We start from the raw sequence: 18,594 nt of genomic DNA on the forward strand, positions 1-18,594 counted from the left end.
TCCTTCTTCCTCCCTCCCTCCTTTCCTTCCTTCTTCCTCCCTTCCTTCCTTCCTTGACTCAAGGACAACAGGATGGTTAAAAGTGTTCCTCCCTCCTTTCCTTCCTTCTTCCTCCCTTCCTTCCTTCCTTCACTCGAGGACAACAGGATGGTTAAACGTGTTCCTCCCTCCTTTCCTTCTTCCTTCCTCCCTCCTTTCCTTCCTTCTTCCTCCCTTCCTTCCTTCCTTCCTTGACTCAAGGACAACAGGAGGGTTAAAAGTGTTCCTCCCTCCTTTCCTTTCTTCTTCCTCCCTCCCTCCTTTCCTTCCTTCTCCCTCACTCCCTCCCTCCTTTCCTTCCTCCTTCCTCCCTCCCTTCCTTCCTTGACTCGAGGACAACAGGAGGGTTAAAAGTGTTCCCCCCCTCCTTTCCTTCCTTCTTCCTCCCTCCCTCCCTCCTTTCCTTCCTTCTTCCTTCCTTCCTTCCTTCCTTGACTCAAGGGCAACAGGAGGGTTAAAAGTGTTCCCCCCTCCTTTCCTTCCTTCTTCCTTCCTCTCTCCCTCCTTTCCTTCCTTCTTCCTCCCTCCCTTCCTTCTGTCCTTCTTTCCGGTAGATAAAATAGACTTAAATGCAAACTTAAAGCATCAAACTCTGCACTAGAAACATGTTTTCTGGACTCAACAATGCATAAATAAATAATAATAAATGTCACTTGAATAAGATGATGTTGATTTTGACCATATGAATAAGTTTTTTTTGGATTATACTCAAACATAATTTGACGTGACAGCCCTAAATTTCATTTGTGATTCTGTTGGAAAGCGTTGACGCGAATCTTCATCTCAGTAGACGAGAAGGCGAACGGAGTGAAGATGATATCGAGAGAGACAGTTTGAAAATGTGAGAGGGCGTAACCTCGGGATGACGGCGTCACCGATGCTTATACACACACACACACACACACACACACATATACTTAAAATACACACACACATCTCTCACTGCTTTGCATTCACCCCCTTTATATTCGGCTCATGTTCTCTGCTTCACAGTACACGAGGAAAAAAAGAAAAAAAAAAAAGGGGGGTGGGTGACCGAGACAGAAAGCGACACAATGAAAAGGAGAGAGAGGGAGGGAGGGAGGGAGGAGTGCAGGAAAGCAGAGAGAGAGAGAGAGAGGAAGGGAGGGAAGGGAGATGCTGTGGGTGAGTGAGTGGAGGCACTCATTAATTTGGATTTAAAGGATGTGAAGACAGGGACAGCGAGCGAAGCAGCCAGCGATTGCAAGAACTGAAGAGAGGAGAGGAAAGGAGAAGAGAGGAGAGAGGAGAGGAGAGGAGAGGAGAGGATGGGCTGATGGAGAAAGAAAAGAGATAGACGAGAGAGTTAAGAAGCAACTGTGCACGTATTGATCTGCAACTACCTGGTAGAGGAGGAAGAAGAAGAAGAAGAAGGAGAGAGGGGAGAAATAAAAAGGAAAAAAAGGAAAGGGGAAGGCTGCTCTGTTCTGTTTCTGCCGACCGCCGACAAATGAAGTGTGTGAGAGCTACTCCAGCTGAGCAACACACCCACATCTCACACACACACACACACACACACACACACACACACACACACACACACACAGGAGAGGGAAAGAGAGAGAGAGATGAACACATTCAGTTTGCGGAGAGTCGGCGCCGCCAGCAAACATCCTCCGATACTTTCAGCAGCTGCCAGGAGTTGAGAGTTGAGATTTATGGGCTTGTTTCATGCGGACTGGAGGCACCCTTTTCTTCTTTTTCTTTTTTTTTGGAAGCAGGTGAAGCATTTATCTAGATAGCGAGTGTGTGTGTGTGTGTGTGTGTGTGTAAGTGTGTGTGTGTGCATTTTTGCTTGAAACCCATCGCTGAGAGCAATCATCGAAGAGTATCTTAAGATTTGACTGCTGGAGAGTTTGAAGAAAGGAAAGAGAGACTCCTTTTTGCTTTTTCTTCTTTTTTTTTTAAATCGGGGGATGATTTTCCATTTCCACCACCAAAGATAACCAAGAGCTTTTTTTTTTTCTTGGGGGAGTCATGATGTGGATTTAAGGGATGAATCCTGAGGAGGTGGAACCAGCAGCAGCAGCAGCAGCAGCAGAGGCAAGGGATGAGGTTGCGGAGGGCGAGAGGGTTACGATGGACCGCCTCTGCTCCGCCGCTCCTCTGCTTCCTGCCTCCCTGTGAGCATGCAGGTCCTACAGATCGTCAAGGAGCTGGTGTCTCCGTCCAGACGCAGGGCAGCCGCCAGATTCGGAGGTGTGTGTGTGTGTGTGTGTGTGTGTGTGTGTGTGTGTGTGTACGTGAGCGGTGATGTAATGACACTTAAGATCCTTCCTTTTTGTGTCTATGTCGATGATAATGAAGCAAAGTTGAAGAGATTTGAAAGCTTTTTTTGGAGAGTGGTTGAATGTCTTATGAGTCTGGTGTGAATGAATGTTTGCACTAGGATTTAAGCTTTTATTAAATCTGGTTATAGGCCGGTTCCTCTTTCTAAAAACTATAAAATCAACTGGAGAACTGACCTGAATCGTCCTCATTTGTTACTCTGCAGGTTTAAGTGGAAGGTATCGATGTCCCACGAGGGTCCAAACTATGCATTTAGAAGCTTTTCCAGTTCAATCGATACAGCAAAGCAGGTTTTTCTACTCTTAAAGGCTTCGCTCCTTCTTTCCTTCCTTCTTTCCTCTGTCCTTCTTTCCTTCCTTCCTACTTTCCTCTGTCCTTTCTCCCTCCCTCCCTCCTTCCTTTTTTCCTCCCTCCGTCCTACTTTCCTTCCTTCCTTCCTGCCTTCCTTCTTTCCTCCGTCCTTCATTCCTCCTTTTCCTTTCCTCCCATCCTTCTTTCCTTTCTTCCCTTCCTTCATTCCTTCCTCCCTTCCATCCTTCCTACCTTCCTCCTTTCCTTCCTCTCCCCGCCCCTTTCCTCTTTCTTTCCTTCCTTCCTCCCTCCCTCCCTCCTTGTCTCTTTCTTTCCCCCCTTCCTTTCCTTTCCTTCCTTCCTTCCTTCCTCCTTTCCCTCCTTCTTCCTCCCTTCCTTCCTTGACTAGAGGACAATAGGAGAGTTAAAGGCTTCGCTAGTGTGTGTCGATGTGTTGGTACTCGTTCACACACTCTTTAAGGAAGTAATGAATCCTATAAATGGGAATGACTTGCATGCTTTTAAGGCATTCCTGGTTTTGTAGTCGGCTGTAGTTGTTGTATGAAGGATAAAAAACATCTGCACATCTGGCCAGCTGTTGGGTGAAATGGGTGCTACTGTGATTTCAGTAAGGTTGCAGGTGCATGGAGGGTTTGTGTCGTCCTCCCGGGTCAAATTGACCCCGTCTGTTTTGACTGTTCCTTCTTTCCTCCCTTCCTCCCTTCCTTCCTTCCTTCTTTCTTTCCTCCCTTCCTTCCTTCCTTCTTTCCTTCCTCCCTCCCTCCTTCTCTTTCTTTCCTCCCCCCAACCTTCCTCCCTTCCTCATTTCCTCTGTCCTTCTGTCCTCCCTTCCTCTTTTCCTCCCCCCTTTCCTTCCCTCCTCCCTTCCTCCCTTCCTTCCTCCCTCCCTCCTTTCCTTCCCTTCCCTCCTTCCTCATTTCCTTCCTTTTTCCTCCCTTCCATCCTTCCTTCCATCCTTCCTTCCATCCTTTTTCCTTCCTTCCTCGTTTCCTTCCTCCCTCCCTCCCTCCCTTTCTTCCAGCCTTCCTCCTTTCCTCCCTCCCTTCCTCCCTTCTTCCTCCCTTCTTCCTCCCTTCCACCCTCCCTTCCTTCCTTGACTCGAGGACAACAGGAGGGTTAAGATGTCTTCAGACTGAATGTGAACACATTTCAGAGGCTGCATATTTGCATACTGGCACGAAGGCAAAGAGAAAGAAAGGAGCAGACAACAAACACATGCAGATTTGCTTTAAGTGGCACAAATGGAGCAGAGATTTTTTAGCTTATGGCTCAAAATCCTGAAAAGAAGAAGAAAACAGATAGAAAGGAGGACAATGATAAAACATCACCATATCTTAATTGTATTTATTTTCCTTTTCTTTTCTTTTACCTAATATTATTTTATGTGTTTCGTATTGCTGATAGTGTTTTTCGACACGGTTGTAAATGATGATTCCTCCTCAATGGTCTTTGGAGGTAACATGAGTCTATAGATACAGCTGTCTGTCTTCTTCTTCTGTGGTGTTTTTTTTATGAAGAACTACAGACTGCAAAAAAATATAAGGTGTGAAAATTGGCTTTATATTCAGCCTTCCTTCCTTCCTTCCTTCCTTCCTTCCTTCCTTCCTCCTTTCCTCCCTTCTTTTTCCCTTCCATCCTTCCTTCCTTCCATCTTTCCTTCCTTCTTCCTTCCTTCCTCCCTTCCTTCCTCCTTTCCTTCCTTCTTCCTCCCTTCCTCTGTCCTTCTTTCCTTCTCTACTCTCCTTTCCTCCCTTCCTTCCTTCTTCCTCCCTTCCTTCCTCCTTTCCTTCCTTCTTCCTCCCTTCCTTCCTTCCTCCTTTCCTTCCTTCTTCCTCCCTTCCTCCCTCCTTTCATTCCTTCTTCCTCCCTCCCTTCCTCCCTCCCTTCCTTCCTTTTCCCTCCATCCCTTCCGTCCTTATTCCTCCGTCCTTTCCTTCCTTCCTTCCTTCCTTCCTTCTTCCTCCCTTCCTCTCTTCCTCCCTCCTTGCCTTCCTTCCTTCCTCCCTCCTTTCCTTCCTCCCTTCATCCTTCCTTCCTTCCTCCTTTCCTTCCTTCTTCCTCCCTTCCATCCTTCCTTCCTTCCTCCTTTCCTTCCTTCTTCCTCCCTTCCATCCTTGCTTCCTCCTTTGTTTTGCAGGCATATAGCTGTAAAAACAACTAGACAGTGTTAAAATCTGACTGTTGTGATTCAGGTATGTGTTTCTGGAAGCTTTCTGAAAGGCTGAGTCCCTGCAGTCAGTTAGAGCTCATATTTAAAGACGATGAATCTGCAGATAAGAAAGTGTTGTGGTGAATGTCATTGTGGATAAGGTTAAACTTCTACTGTGGCGATTGTCTGAATTGGACGGACTTTCCCCTCGAGTCACAACTGTAATAGCTCTGTTGCTTTGGGAGGTGTGTGTGTGTGTGTGTGTGTGTGTCTCTCGCTGTGTGTGTGTGTGTGTGTGTCACTGTGTGTGTGTCCTGCAGCTGCATTTTTCTGGTGTGTGCAATGAATAATGAAGCATGGTGCCCAAAGGTAATGAAACACTCTGTGACCTTTGACCTCTCATTCGGTCTCCCGATTGGATCAGCCTATACGCGATAGCCTCAATCTGTGTCCGCCATTTTTTATCGCCGTAGCTACAAGTTGCTCCAAGTTTTTAACCCCAGAAGAAGAAATCAGCTTGTTTACTTTCTTGCTTATATAAATTAATAAATTCCTTCTTCCTCCCTTCCATCCTTCGTTCCTTCCTTCCTTCCTTCCTCCTTTCCTTCCTTCTTTCCTCTGTCCTTCCTTCTTCCATCCTTCAATCTTTCCTCCCTTCTTCCTTTCTTCCATTCCTTCCACCCTTCCTTCCTCCATTCCTTCCTTCTTCCTCCCTTCCATCCTTCCTTCCTTCCTTCCTCCTTTCCTTCCTTCTTTCCTCTGTCCTTCCTTCCTTTCTTCCTCCTTTCCTTCCTTCTTTCCTCTGTCCTTCCTTCTTCCATCCTTCAATTTTTCCTCCCTTCTTCCTTCCTTTCCTTCCTCCATACTTCATCCCTTCCTTCCTTCTTCCTCCCTTCCTCCCTTCCTTCCTCCTTTCCATCCTTCCTTCCTCCCTTCCACCCTTCCATCCTTCCTTCCTTCCTTGACTCAGGAGGGTTAATGCTTGGAAAACAGCATAAAACCATCCATTACAAGTTTTTTAACCCCAGAAGAAGAAATCAGCTTGTTTACTTTCTCGCTTCACTGCTTTTTCAAATTATATTAAAAAAAAAAAAAAAAGAAAAAGAAAAGAAAGAGCCTCTGTACGTCCAGAGAGGTGATTTGCATAAATTTAATGAGCGGTTGATGCAGGTAAAATTGGTGCTTCTTGCTGTTTTCTCATAAACTGTGTTGTAATAAGGAAGATGAAGATAATTTATGGTAATTTTCCGCTTAAATACATCCACTCTGTCATAATGCCATGTGTGTACCGACACTTGCGTAGGAAGCTTCTGGCTCTGCAGTTCTGGCCAAAATTGCTTTTTCATGCACTCTATTTTACCTAAATCGACTTTAGTGAACATAGAAAATAGATAGTTATAAACTTTATTGATACTTCTGAGGACCGTCCACAGTCAAAACAGCCACACATGATATAAAACACATCTGTAACTACAAAGAAAAACTCAAATAATGATTAAAATACTCCAAAAATGTACAAATACAACACAATTATATTCAATAAATAAATAAAAAGAGCCAGAAAAAGTTACCTGCAGTATTGACTCTTCCTTCCTTCCTTCCTTCCTTTGCTTCCTTCTTTCCTCTGTCCTTCCTTCCTTCCTCCTTTCCTTCCTTTTTCCTTCCTTTCTCCTTTCCACTGTCCTTCCTTCCTTCCTTCTTTCTTCCTTCCGTCCATCCTTCCATCTTTCCTTCCTTCCATCCTTCCTTCCTTCTTTCCTCTGTCCTTCCTTCCTTCCTTCCTCGTTTTCCTTCCTTCTTCCTCCCTTCCATCCTTCCTTCTTCCTCCCTTCCATCCTTCCATCTTTCCTTCCTTCTTCCTTCCTTCCTCCTTTCCATCTTTCCTTCCTTCTTCCTCCCTTCCATCCTTCCTCCCATCCTTCCATCTTTCCTTCCTTCCTTTCCTTCCTCCTTTCCATCTTTCCTTCCTTCTTCCTCCCTTCCATCCTTCCTCCCATCCTTCCATCTTTCCTTCCTTCTTCCTTCCTTCCTTTCCTTCCTCCCTTCCTCTGTCCTTCATGCCTTTCTTCCTCTCCTTTCCTCCCTTCCTTCTTCCTCCCTTCCTTCCTTGACTCGCTTGGAGAACAGCATAAAACCATCCATTACAGCATACTCTACACACCTGCACTAGAAAGCTGAGCAGGATTCACTTTTCAAGGCTTTTATTCAGCCACACAATGCGTCTCCTGCCAGCTGGCTTTAGTAACAGCTTTAATTCATCAACTAAACCCCACTAGTGTGCTCACGGAGGGCCAATTAAACCTCGCGAGCAAGCTCTGCAGCTCGGGTTCCACTGGGAGCTCGGTATTTTAGGTAGAAATCACTCCTTTTTTCTTTTTTTTTTAATTCCCTGAATCATTGCTGGGTAATGATCGATGGAGGCAGATGTTATATTTTAGTTTTGGGGAGGGGTGAGGGGGGTAGCGTGCTGGTAATTTAGTCTCCAGTGTTTTAAAGTAGTTTAATGTTAGAGCAAAATAACAAATTAACCTCTCATCATACTGAGCTTTGTGTTCATGCTTTTGTTAATCTACCAGCATGTTCTCTATCTGATGGGTTGCTGATTAGAGGACAAGTGTTAACCGAATGTTCTCCGTCATTGACTGATTTTATAAACATTGACAGAAAAATGAGAGTGATCCACTGTAACTTTAAATTATTCACACTCCTGTCCACTTGGTGCATATTAATTAGCTGTTAGCTCGTCTTATCTTGTCTTTGGTCTCACGTGTATGACCTCGTTTTTTGTTTTTTTTGTACGTACCTTTAGCAAAATGTCACTGCAGCTGATGAGTGTTTAAAGTTTCTTTAAAAAGCCAAACAAGTGTGACGGTGTTGCTAAAGGAGGTGAAAAAACGAGGGACTTAGTAAGTATCCCGATGACGATAAATATCCGGATAACAGCACATTGCGGGTATATGGTATGCACTGTAACTACGTGGAGCTCCAACATGTCTAACCCCTAAATTCCACCGGATGTGTTTGCCGGTCCGGCACGGTAGCGTATCCGTTTCCATTCTAGTCAGTGTGTGTACTTCCACCGGCTGCAGAACGGCTCCGTCACTCTGGAGGACATACGTGAACTTCTACGTAGCAATTCAGCACAGAGCAGATCGTGCGGGACAGGAAGTCGAGCACAAATACAAAATAAAAATGTCCGGACGTCCGGTTTTCGAAATAAAATACACCAGAGCCAGGCAGAGCCGCAACACAGACGGAGGGGGTGGGTGTTGACGGATGGCGGAGGACAGAGCCGGAACACAGCGTATTGCAACTATAGCCCCATTTCCACTAAGGAAGCCGCTTTTAGTTTACCCAATCAGCACCGAGTCAACATCAAGCCCCACCCAGGAGTTTTTCGTGGCTGCTTAGCCCCCGTAAAAGTTCCTGGAGATTGTTCATCGGGGACGGTTCCTGCTATGGAGACACACGCCAACGGCCCTGGCCCTGTAAAATTACCCCGTTGTTCCTGCAGTGTGGAAACGAGGCTTATATGCAGATGTCAAATGTGTTCCCTTTCAATTGTTGCTAATTGAAGTTAAAACAGTGGATTAGCTTTATGTTGAACATGGAGTGAGCTAAAAATAAAGTGTTTAAGTCTTCTGATTAAACACTGTACTTAGTCTTAGCTGCAGCTGTTCAGACACTGTTGTGAATGTGTGTGTGTGTGTGTGTGTGTGTGTGTGTGTGTGTGTGTGTGTGTGTGTGTGTGTGTGTGTGTGTGTGTGTGTTAGACCTCGATGACAAGTGTGTGAAAGTTCTCGCGAGGTAGGTGAGTGGAGTGTGTAATCAGCTCTAAAGGCAAAGACACTTAAACAGAACAGAAGAGTATTGGAGAGATTTTTTTTTCTTTTCTTTCTTAAGATGTTTTATCGACTGCCGACTGGGAATGATTCGCACTTTCAATTTGGCTGCCATCTTTATCTCCGTCCATCAGAGCCCCCGCAGAGGAATTCACCTTGGCTCTTCTCTCGGCTCGGATCAATGCAGACAGATTTAGAGATGGCCTCCGACAGATACAGAACACACACACACACACACACACACACACACACAGGCTCGTCATATACATAAATTCACACACTCGCTTCAGTGCTGCGTTGACTCAGGTGTGATGACGAGGTGTAAGGTGCGAGCAGATGTCGCTAATCCTGTGATGATGAGGATGATGATGATGATGATGAGGGTGGAGCTGTGAGACCTAGCGAGTGATGTGATGACATACCTGGCAGAAAGAGAGAAAGACGCAGATGTTTCAGGGTTTTATTTACTCTGGGGACAAAAACAAACAATTATTTTCATCATCAGTGAATCCACAGATTGTTTTCTTAATCAATTAATGGTTGTGTGTGTTTATAATATTCCACTAATCAATGATTGTGATCTCACCGGGTCGAGTCTATTTTCAGCGTCAGGCTCCATAGAGCAGATCGAGCTGGACAGGAAGTCAGACAGTTTTCAGGTCTTGGCTTCATGCAGTCCAAATTTGGAGTGAAAAGACCAAAAAAATGCCTCCTCATCACTCCAGTTCATAAGAAACTCTGCACCAGTGTATTTCTTTGCCATATGTAGCTGTCTATGTATTTATTTATCTATATATTTATTTATCTATAAAGATGTCAAGTCGAAGAAGAACCAACCGTGTAACAAAATGCCAAATGCGTAGTTTGTTTATGGACAGCCAAACTGATAGTTTAGCGTCATACGTCATACACCGTTGGAAACCTCAGACTATTTCCATTGGCTGGAACAGCTGTCGATCAAACCCACGTTGTCGTCGGTCACATATGGTCACATGTCCTCATTGGCTTTGGAGGCACGTGCTGCCTAATCCTAAACTTTGATTGGCTGTTGTGTGTGTTGTCGTCAGAAGCAGGAGAGGCTAACGGTCGTAAACATCTAGTCACTAGTACTCTGAGATGCACGCGCAGGTCAGAAAATGACGTGTGTTATATTACGTGTTGGACTAAATACATGGACATATTGAGGAAAATATTTCGGTTAGAAGGAAACGGATTTCATATTTCACAAGAATGGATATTTGGCGAGCTGTACAAAAAGTCCTGAGTCATAAGATGATCGTTGTGGATAAAGGGAAGACTTTGAAGGTATGTAGCATTATAGCTGTTAGCTTACTTTAGCTGAGTGGCTAGCCGAGCTAACCGCTAATACTATTACGGCTGTGAGCAACCATATAATTCGTGAGGGGTCTTGAATGAATCAGGACAATCTAAGCTTTCTAACAATGTACGGCATGAATATATATGTTTAAGGGTTGGTGTTTAAAACATACAGAAGAACTTGTTGCTACCTCCCAACTTCCGTCCCTTAAACGGAACAGCGTGTTTTAAGAGGTTAAAAAAGATAATCTGCTGAATCACAACTAGGTATTAGATCATGAGCAAGACGCAACGATGCTGATCATCACATTTAAATGCCAAAAATGTGCTTCTCAATAGTGACGATTCAATACTTTTCTTTGTCAAACATGATGGTGATCTGATTTTTTTTTTTCGGGTTTTTGGACCGTTGATCAAACTAAATAATCAGCAGATGACTTGATAATGAAATTAATTGTAAGTTGCAGTTCTTTCTTTCCTTCCTTCCTTCCTTCCTTCCCTCCTTTCATCCTTCCTTTCCTTCCTCCCTTCCTTCTTTCCTCTGTCCTTCCTTCCTTCCTCTGTCCTTCCTTCTTCCTCCCTTCCATCCTTCCTTCCTTCCTTCCTCCTTTCCTTCCTTCTTCCTCCCTTCCATCCTCCCTTCCTTCCTTCCTTCTTTTCTTCCACCCTTCTTTCCTTCCTTCCTTCCCTCCTTCCTTCCTTCCTCCACCCTTCTTTCTGTCTTTCTTTCCATCCTTCCTTTCCTTCCTCCCTTCCTTCTATCCTCTGTCCTTCCTTTCTTCCTCTGTCCTTCCTTCTTCCTCCCTTCCTCCCTTCCTCCTTTCCTTCCTTCTTCCTCCCTTCCATCCTTCCTTCCTTCTTTCCTTCCACCCTTCTTTCCTTCTTTCTTTCTTTCCTTCCTTCCACCCTTCTTTCCTTCTTTCTTTCCTTCCTTCTTTCCTTCCACCCTTCTTTCCTTCCTTCCTTCCTTCCTTCCACCCTTCTTTCTTTCCTTCCTTCCTTCCCTTCTTCCATCCTTCAGTTTCATTAATTAAGTTATTATGTAACCTCACTGGTCATCACTAGAAGACAAGATGCTTCATATTTCTGCTGGTTAAAAGAAAAACATGTCAGCGTATTGACTTTCAGCTCAGCTCCAGCAGCCTGGAGGAGCCCCGAAACCTCAACCTCAGCTTTCATTTAAAGTCCAATTCACACTAGACTAGACCTCGTTATACTTTCAACCTTTCGTGTTCTTTTTTTTTTCTTTCATTTCTTTTCAAAGCGAGACAAACAAAATCTGTGTTTCAGGTATAGATTTATTTATTGACTGAATTCCAGGGATTACATGTGGATTTCAACTAACCCATCCAACAACGCATGATTTCTACTGCAGACGCTATAAATCAGAGAGAGAGAGAGAGAGAGAGAGAGAGAGAGAGAGAGAGAGAGAGAGAGAGAGAGAGAGACTGTTCTTCCCTTCCTCCCTCTTTCTTTCATTTTTCCTTCCTTCCTTTCCTTCATTCTTCCCCTCCTTCCCTCTTCCTTTGCTCCCTCCTCCTTCCATACTTTTCCTCACTTCCTTCCTTCCTCCCGTCCTCCCCCCCCTCCCTCCCTTCCTCTACTTCCTTCCTTCCTCTTTTCCTCCCTCCTTACTCTTTTCCTTCCTTCTTCCTGTCCTTCCTCCCTCTACTTCCTTCCTTCCTCTTTTCCTCGCTCCTTACTCCTTTCCGTCCTTCCTTCCTCCTCGACTTCCTTCCTTCCTTCCTCTTTTCCTACCTCCTTCCTCCTTTTCTTCCTTCGGTCCTTCCTTCCTTCGGTCCTTCCTTCCTTCCTTCCTTCCTCCTGTCCCACCTTTGTTTCACTAGGGCTTTTTTTTATCAGTTTTTTAGAGCTCATATTTAGTCATTATATTAATATACGACTACTAAAATAACTTCATTTTAACTCAGTCTGAAAATGAAGCCATGTTGCCAAAATGTAAGATGTTTTTTTTTTTTTGTTTGCCGCTTCTGAGGAAGTAAAATTGATGACGAGTTCAAAGCGAGTTCAAAGCATCTTCTTGTCTTTTCGCTGCAGACAGAGACGGATTGCATTGCTCTGTCAAGCTGCCAATTACTACTGTCACAGAAAAACTCAAAAGAGCCGGAGAAAAAGAACTTCATCAGCTTCCAGGAGGCTGACAGGAGAAAATGTTAATATACGACTTTATTGTTGATGTATCGTTAACACAAAAAAAAGAAAAGAAAGGAGGCTTACTTTATATTCTGGGCAGCATCAGCCTCAAAAATCCCTGATCAGTCTCGCTTTAACTCTTACATACTGTTCATACTCTACATTAAAAGTGTCTAGATCTATTTATAAAGCATCAATACCTGATCACACTCATTAATAAATAGGTGATTAAACCATTTCATACTGTTTAGGGTTCAAATTTGACCCATTTTTTGTAATAACACCCCAAATGTCTTTTATTTTGAAATTTAATGACGTTTCCTAAAGTGGCCCAAAATGCACATATTGGAAAATGTATGAATTGGGTCAAATTATCTCTGTATCTATTGACATGTGGTTATACAATAAACCCCACAGCTCCATAAAGCTCTGCTCATTTTCACTTTCAAAATAAAATGACATTTAACCACCAAATAGAGACATAGAAATGACTAAAAGAGACTTAAATTGACAAAAGAAACCTAAAGAAATGTAAAAAAAAGAGACATAAAAATGACTAAAGACAACCTGCAGTTAGTTTGAGTGACAGTTGTCATCTGGTTACCATGGCAACTCTGAGATGGAGAGACTAAAGAGACTCAAAATTACCAAAAAGAGACATTTCAATCATTATTGCTATGTTATATTTTCATGTCTGAGGTAAAATAGGACATGATATTGTGTGATAGGAGATGTTTCATGGTGTAAAAGCAAAAAAATACACTCTCTCTGCTCTCTGAGACATTAATAAAGGTTTAATCACACATTTATTGATCAGTCTGATCAGCTATTGATGCTTTCTAAACAGATCTGTGGTTCAAAATTTGGTATAGACACAGATTTAACTAAAGCTGATAAAATCTTATTCTGAAAGCACATTTGAAGTTTAAGAAGGAGCTGCAGGTAATATACAGGTCTAGTGGAAACAAGGTCTTTTTTTCTGCAGCAGCATTTATCCACTGCCTGTAAGAAAAAGAAAGAAAGAGAGAGAAGAGAAAGGAGGAGAGCAGTTTGGATTTATAACAACTCTGATATGAGACTGTGCGGCTGCCAAAGTGCAGACTGCTCCTTGTCAGCAGCAGCAGCAGCAGCTCAGTATCTCACTGCATTATTCAGCAGCCATGATATCTATCTCTCTCTCTACCTCTATATCTATCCCTCTCTCTCTGTCTGTCTCTCTCTACCTCTCTACCTCTCTACCTCTCTCTCTCTCTCTCTCTCTCTCTCTCTCTCTCTCTCTCTCTCTCTCTCTCTCTCTCTCTCCCTCTCTCTCCCTCTCTCTCCCTCTCTCTCTGTCTGCCTCGCTCTCTCTCTACCTCTCTATCTATCCCTCTCTCTCTCTCTCTCTCTCTCTCTCTCTCTCTCTCTCTCTCTCTCTCCCTCTCTCTCTCCCCTGTGGCATTTTAACACTTGACACTTACATATTCGATTACTGCACCAGAAGCTTCAAACAACGACGTGTTCTACAGCAGAGATGTCAAACATGAGGCCCAGGGGCCAAAACCAGCCCACCAAAGGGTCTAATCCAGCCCACTTTCATTCCTTCCTTCCTTCCATTTGTCCTTATTTCCTTCCTTCTGTCTGTCCATCCATCCTTCCCCTTTTCCTTCCTTCCTTCCTTCCCTCCTTCCATCTATCCTTCCTTCATTGCCTCCTTCCATTTGTCCTCCCTTCCATCCATCCATCCTTCCTTGGTTCCTTCCTTCATTCCTTCCTTTCATTTGTCCTTATTTCCTTCCTTCCTTCCATCCTTCCTTTTTTCTTTTCCTTCCTTCCTTCCTCCCTCCTATCCTTTCTACCTTCTTTCTTTCCTACCTCCCTTTCTTCCTTCCATCTGTCCTTCCTTCCTTCCTTCCTTCCTTCCTTCTTTTTAATGGTCTGACCCACATGAGATTTAGCTGCATGTGGCTCTTGAATGAGTTTGACACCCTTGATCTACATTAAATATATATATACTGTATATGTGTGTGTGTGTGTGTGTGTGTGTGTGTGTGTGTGTGTGTGTGTGTGTGGACAGGAGCTTCAAATAAAAGCTCATGCTGGTTTAGGTGAGGAGAGACCGGCACAGAGTCCAGGACGCAGCAGGTGTTGAGCTGAAGCCTCCTGCTGACTTCCAGTCTGTAGCAGACGAGCTAATTGCCTCTCTGTCCTCCCTGAAGGGCAGAAAAAGCTGCAGCGCACTTCATAACACCGCTGTCGGCCATCGTAGCACAACAGAAACAAAACTTTAGTCTTAAAAATGCTGCTTGTTTTGTTTGTTTTTCCCTCCAGCTGCCTTGTTTTTATTTGAACATCTGGGGTTTGGTTTTTTTATATTTCTATATTAATTTATTTATTTATTTTTCCAGCGCTCGCTCGTGTCAGAATGAGCTGAATGTATCGATCCCCGCTCGCCTCTTCACACCTAGACTTATTAAATTATGTATTAAACGACTCTCCGCAGCACATAAAACATCATTATTGGAGTTTAGGCCGACGTGTTTAAAATGTGAGCTTTGCTATGAACGGACACAGCAGCTATATCTGAAGACTGTCTGCAAAGAAATGCTCCAGAGAAAGAGTGATTCCTTTCTTTCCTTTCTTATTACTACAAAGGAAATACTCTTATTTTACAAATCACATGAAAAAACACCAAAACCAAAAATTAATTCAACCTGTAAACAAGTATTATCTGTGTATTAACGCTCCTGTCATCCTCGAGTCAAGGAAGGAAGTTAGGAAGAAGAAGAAGGAAGGGAAGAAGGAAGGAAAGGAGGGAGGGAGGGAGGGAGGGAGGGAGGAAGGAAAGGAGGTAGGGAGGGAGGAAAGAAGGAAGGAGGGAGGGAGGGAAGGAAGGAAAGAGAAGGAGGGAGGAAAAAAGGACAAAAGGAAGGAAGGAGGGAAGGAAAGAAGAATAGAAGGAAGGAAGGAAGGAAGGGAAGAAAGAAGGAACAGTAAAAACAGATGGGGTCAATTTGACCCAGGAGGACGACACAAGGAAAGGAGGGAGGGAGGGAGGAGGGAAGGAAGGAAGTTAGGTGAGAGGGAGGAAAGAAGGACAGAAGGAAGGATGGAAGGAAAGAAGGAAAGAAGAACAGAAGGAAGGAAAGGAGGGAGGAGGGAGAAAGAAGAAAGGAAAGTAGGAAGGAAGGAAGGACGGACGGAAGGAAGGAAGGAACAGTCAAAACAGATGGGGTCAATTTGACCCGGGAGGACGACACAAGGGTTAAAAGCCTGATATTCTAACGTGTATTCATCCGCCGCAGAAAATAGTCCCCAACTAATTCTCTAGTTCCTCTTTCCTTGTTTCCGCTGCTTTAGTGAATCACTGAGCCTTTCTAGGAGAAGCTCAGACAGGATTGTGAAGTTGTAGAGATGAATGCACGGCTGGTTTTGTTATTAAGACGAGGATAGACTCGAGGATAGACTCGAGGATAGACTCGATATGTTACCTTTTTAATTATCTGAAATGTTTCTTTAGTTCATTTAGAGGCAGGAAATAGTCTCTTACCTCTTTGTTCTGGATGAAGATGCAGAGCTGTGTGAATGTTTCAGCCTCTAAAAGTAAAATAAACCTCAACTTAAATCCACTCCTTACTTCTATTTGTCCTTCCTTCTTTCCTTCCTTCCTTCTGTCCTTCTTCCTTTCCTTCCTTCTATTTGTCCTTCCTTCTTTCCTTCCTTCCTTCTGTCCTTCTTCCTTTCCTTCCTTCTATTTGTCCTTCCTTCTTTCCTTCCTTCCTTCTATCCATCCTTTCCTTCCTTCCTTCCTTCCTTCCTTCCTTTCTTTCTTCCTTTTTTCCTCCCTCCCATCCTTTCTTCCTTCGATCCTTCTTTCCTTCCTTGGTTCCTTCAGTCCTTCCTTCCTTCCTCCCTCCCTCCCTCCCTCCCATCCTTCTTTCCTTCCTTGGTTCCTTCCTTCCTGCATTCCTTCAATCCTTCCTTCTTTCTTTCCTACCTCCCTTTCTTCCTTCCTTCCACCTGTCCTTCTTTCCTTCCTTCCCTCTTTTCTTCTCTCTGTCCTTCCTTCCTTCCTTCCTTCCTTCCTTCCTTCCTTCCTTCCTTCCTTCCTTCCTTCCTTCCTTCTGTCTTAAATCCATCTCTTCTCCATCTCAGAGAAGTTTCCACACTCCTCCTTCTTCTTCTTCTTCTTCTTCTTCTTCTCTAGTTCATTTCAGCGTCTCTTCATGTTAATCTCAGACTGACTCCATGAAGTTGAGATCATCTGAGGACTCTCTTTGTTCTTCTGGTTGATGAAGATGGTTCCTAATGACTCGGCTGCATGTTTAGAGTCGTTATCATGCTGCAGGATATTTTATTAGAGATGATCACAACATGTAAAACAAATAATAACTGACAGCCAATAAAGGTACAGAGGTTTTATTTATTTATATTGGAAGAAACAAGTTCAAACACTGAATTTTAATAGTATGATAATAAAGTCTTAGGTCTTTTTTTTTCTTTATTTGGAAACCCAATCCTTTTCTACAAAGCGGTTACAAGTCTCCCCCGAGGCTTTAATGAATATTAATAATGTAGGGAAGAAAAACTGCAATTCACAGATTACACAGTACAGTATGAGCTTCAAAAACACAGTCAGACAACAGGACACGTCTTACAAGTCTTTACAAATGAAATAACTATACTACTAAAATTATTCAATTAATATGGCATAACTGTCATCAATCAGCAGTGAGGAAACACCAGAAGTTGGATAAAAATGTTTTAAAAAAAAAAGAATATCCAGAAAAAATATATGGTAATAAAAGATTAATAAAAATATGATTAAAAAATAATAATATATAATAATAAATTAGGTAAAACCAGAAGCGTGAGGTGGGGTATTAAAAATATATATATATATATATATATATATATAAATAAAAATAATAAAACAACTAAAGAGGAAATACGATGAAATAAAACCAGACATTAAAAAATAGAAAACCAATCAGCAATAAAAAAATAGAATTTAAAAAAAAAAGAAGAGTCCAACTAGTAAAACAGGCTAAAACATGGAATAAAAGAAGCCAGATTATTATTATACATGGTAAAAATGAATTAAAATAAATTAAAAAATTAAAATACCTAGATAAAATAGAAAATAAAAAGATTAATAAAATATAATAAATAAATAAAATAATAAAAGAACTAAAACATGAAATAAAAGAAGCCAGATTATTATTATACATGGTAAAAATGAATTAAAATAAATTAAAAAATTAAAATACCTAGATAAAATAGAAAATAAAAAGATTAATAAAATATAATAAATAAATAAAATAATAAAAGAACTAAAACATGAAATAAAAGAAGCCAGATTATTATTATACATGGTAATAAAAATGAAAATAAAAAAATAAATAATGTAAAATTCAGAATACCTAGATAACATAGAAAATAAAACATTAATGCAATATGAAAAATAAAATAAAATAATAAAGTGGGTAAAACCGGAAATGTGTATGTGAATATAAATAAAAATAATAAAACAACTAAAGAGGGAATGTGATGAAGTGAAAACCAGACATAAAAAAATAGATGTGTGGATTATGAAGAGGAAAACAATCAGGAAATAAAAAAATAGAATAAAAAAGTATAAAACATGAACTAAAAGCTCGATTAATGAAGTTAGGATCAAAGTAAAGCTCTCCTTCTTCTTCCAGTCACAATCTCTGAGCTCTGGTCTCAGGCTCTGTGTGTGTGTGTGTGTGTGTGTGTGTGTGTGTGTGTGTGTGTGTGTGTGTGTGTGTGTGTGTGTGTGTGTGTGTGTGTGTTGTTTTGGCTTTATTTAACCCGCCCTCCCGCTCTAACTTGTCCTGTCTTGTTAATGACAAACTGGTGACGGTCATGATGTTGGCACCAGCGTGTGTTTGGATGTTTGGTCCTAAAGACGGATCTGTTACATCTCAGCAAAAAAAAACTCTGCACTGAACCTTTAAAAGCTACGTTTATTTGCATTAATGTGCTAATCACTCTCTTATCTATTCTAGCTCTGGTTGTAATGTAAAAGTAACAAATCTCTCTTCCTCCTACTATAATCATAACAGGCTTTTCACTTCCTCTTTCCTCTTTCCTGTAAACAATCGAGGAAGCAAATTAAAGGTTTCCACCGTCAGCGTGAGACGATGACGGCTAATTAGGTCGACTCGGCTGGATTTCTCCAAAAGCTTCAAATCAGCACAGAAGTCAATCTAGCGTTAATAAACAACATGATGTTATTAGAGTGTGTGTGTGTGTGTGTGTGTGTGTGTGTGTGTGTGTGAGTGTGTGAGAGAGGAAATAAGGAATAAGGAAGTGAGTTCAGAGTCTCACCTTTTAACCCAATGAGGAACAAAGATTTTATACTTTCTGTGAACTTCTGCAATTATACGTATTTTATATTCTCACATAAAGGAAACAAAGAAGTTATAACCCTCCTGTAGTCCTCGAGTCAAGGATGGAAGGAAGCAA

At 42.3% G+C, this 18,594-nt stretch overlaps 1 protein-coding gene across 1 annotated transcript in view; it reads left to right on the top strand.

The window, feature by feature from the left end:
- The first annotated feature begins 2,132 nt into the window (after positions 1-2,132).
- usp6nl (USP6 N-terminal like) overlaps positions 2,133-18,594 on the top strand; it is a 69,496-nt gene continuing 53,034 nt past the window's right edge. The window contains 1 exon segment of the mRNA XM_053344049.1: positions 2,133-2,259. Coding sequence (XP_053200024.1) covers positions 2,190-2,259 — 70 coding nt within the window. The 5' untranslated portion in view covers positions 2,133-2,189.

The sequence above is a fragment of the Scomber japonicus genome, chromosome 23, assembly GCF_027409825.1.
Source record: "Scomber japonicus isolate fScoJap1 chromosome 23, fScoJap1.pri, whole genome shotgun sequence".
Classification (NCBI taxonomy): domain Eukaryota; kingdom Metazoa; phylum Chordata; class Actinopteri; order Scombriformes; family Scombridae; genus Scomber; species Scomber japonicus.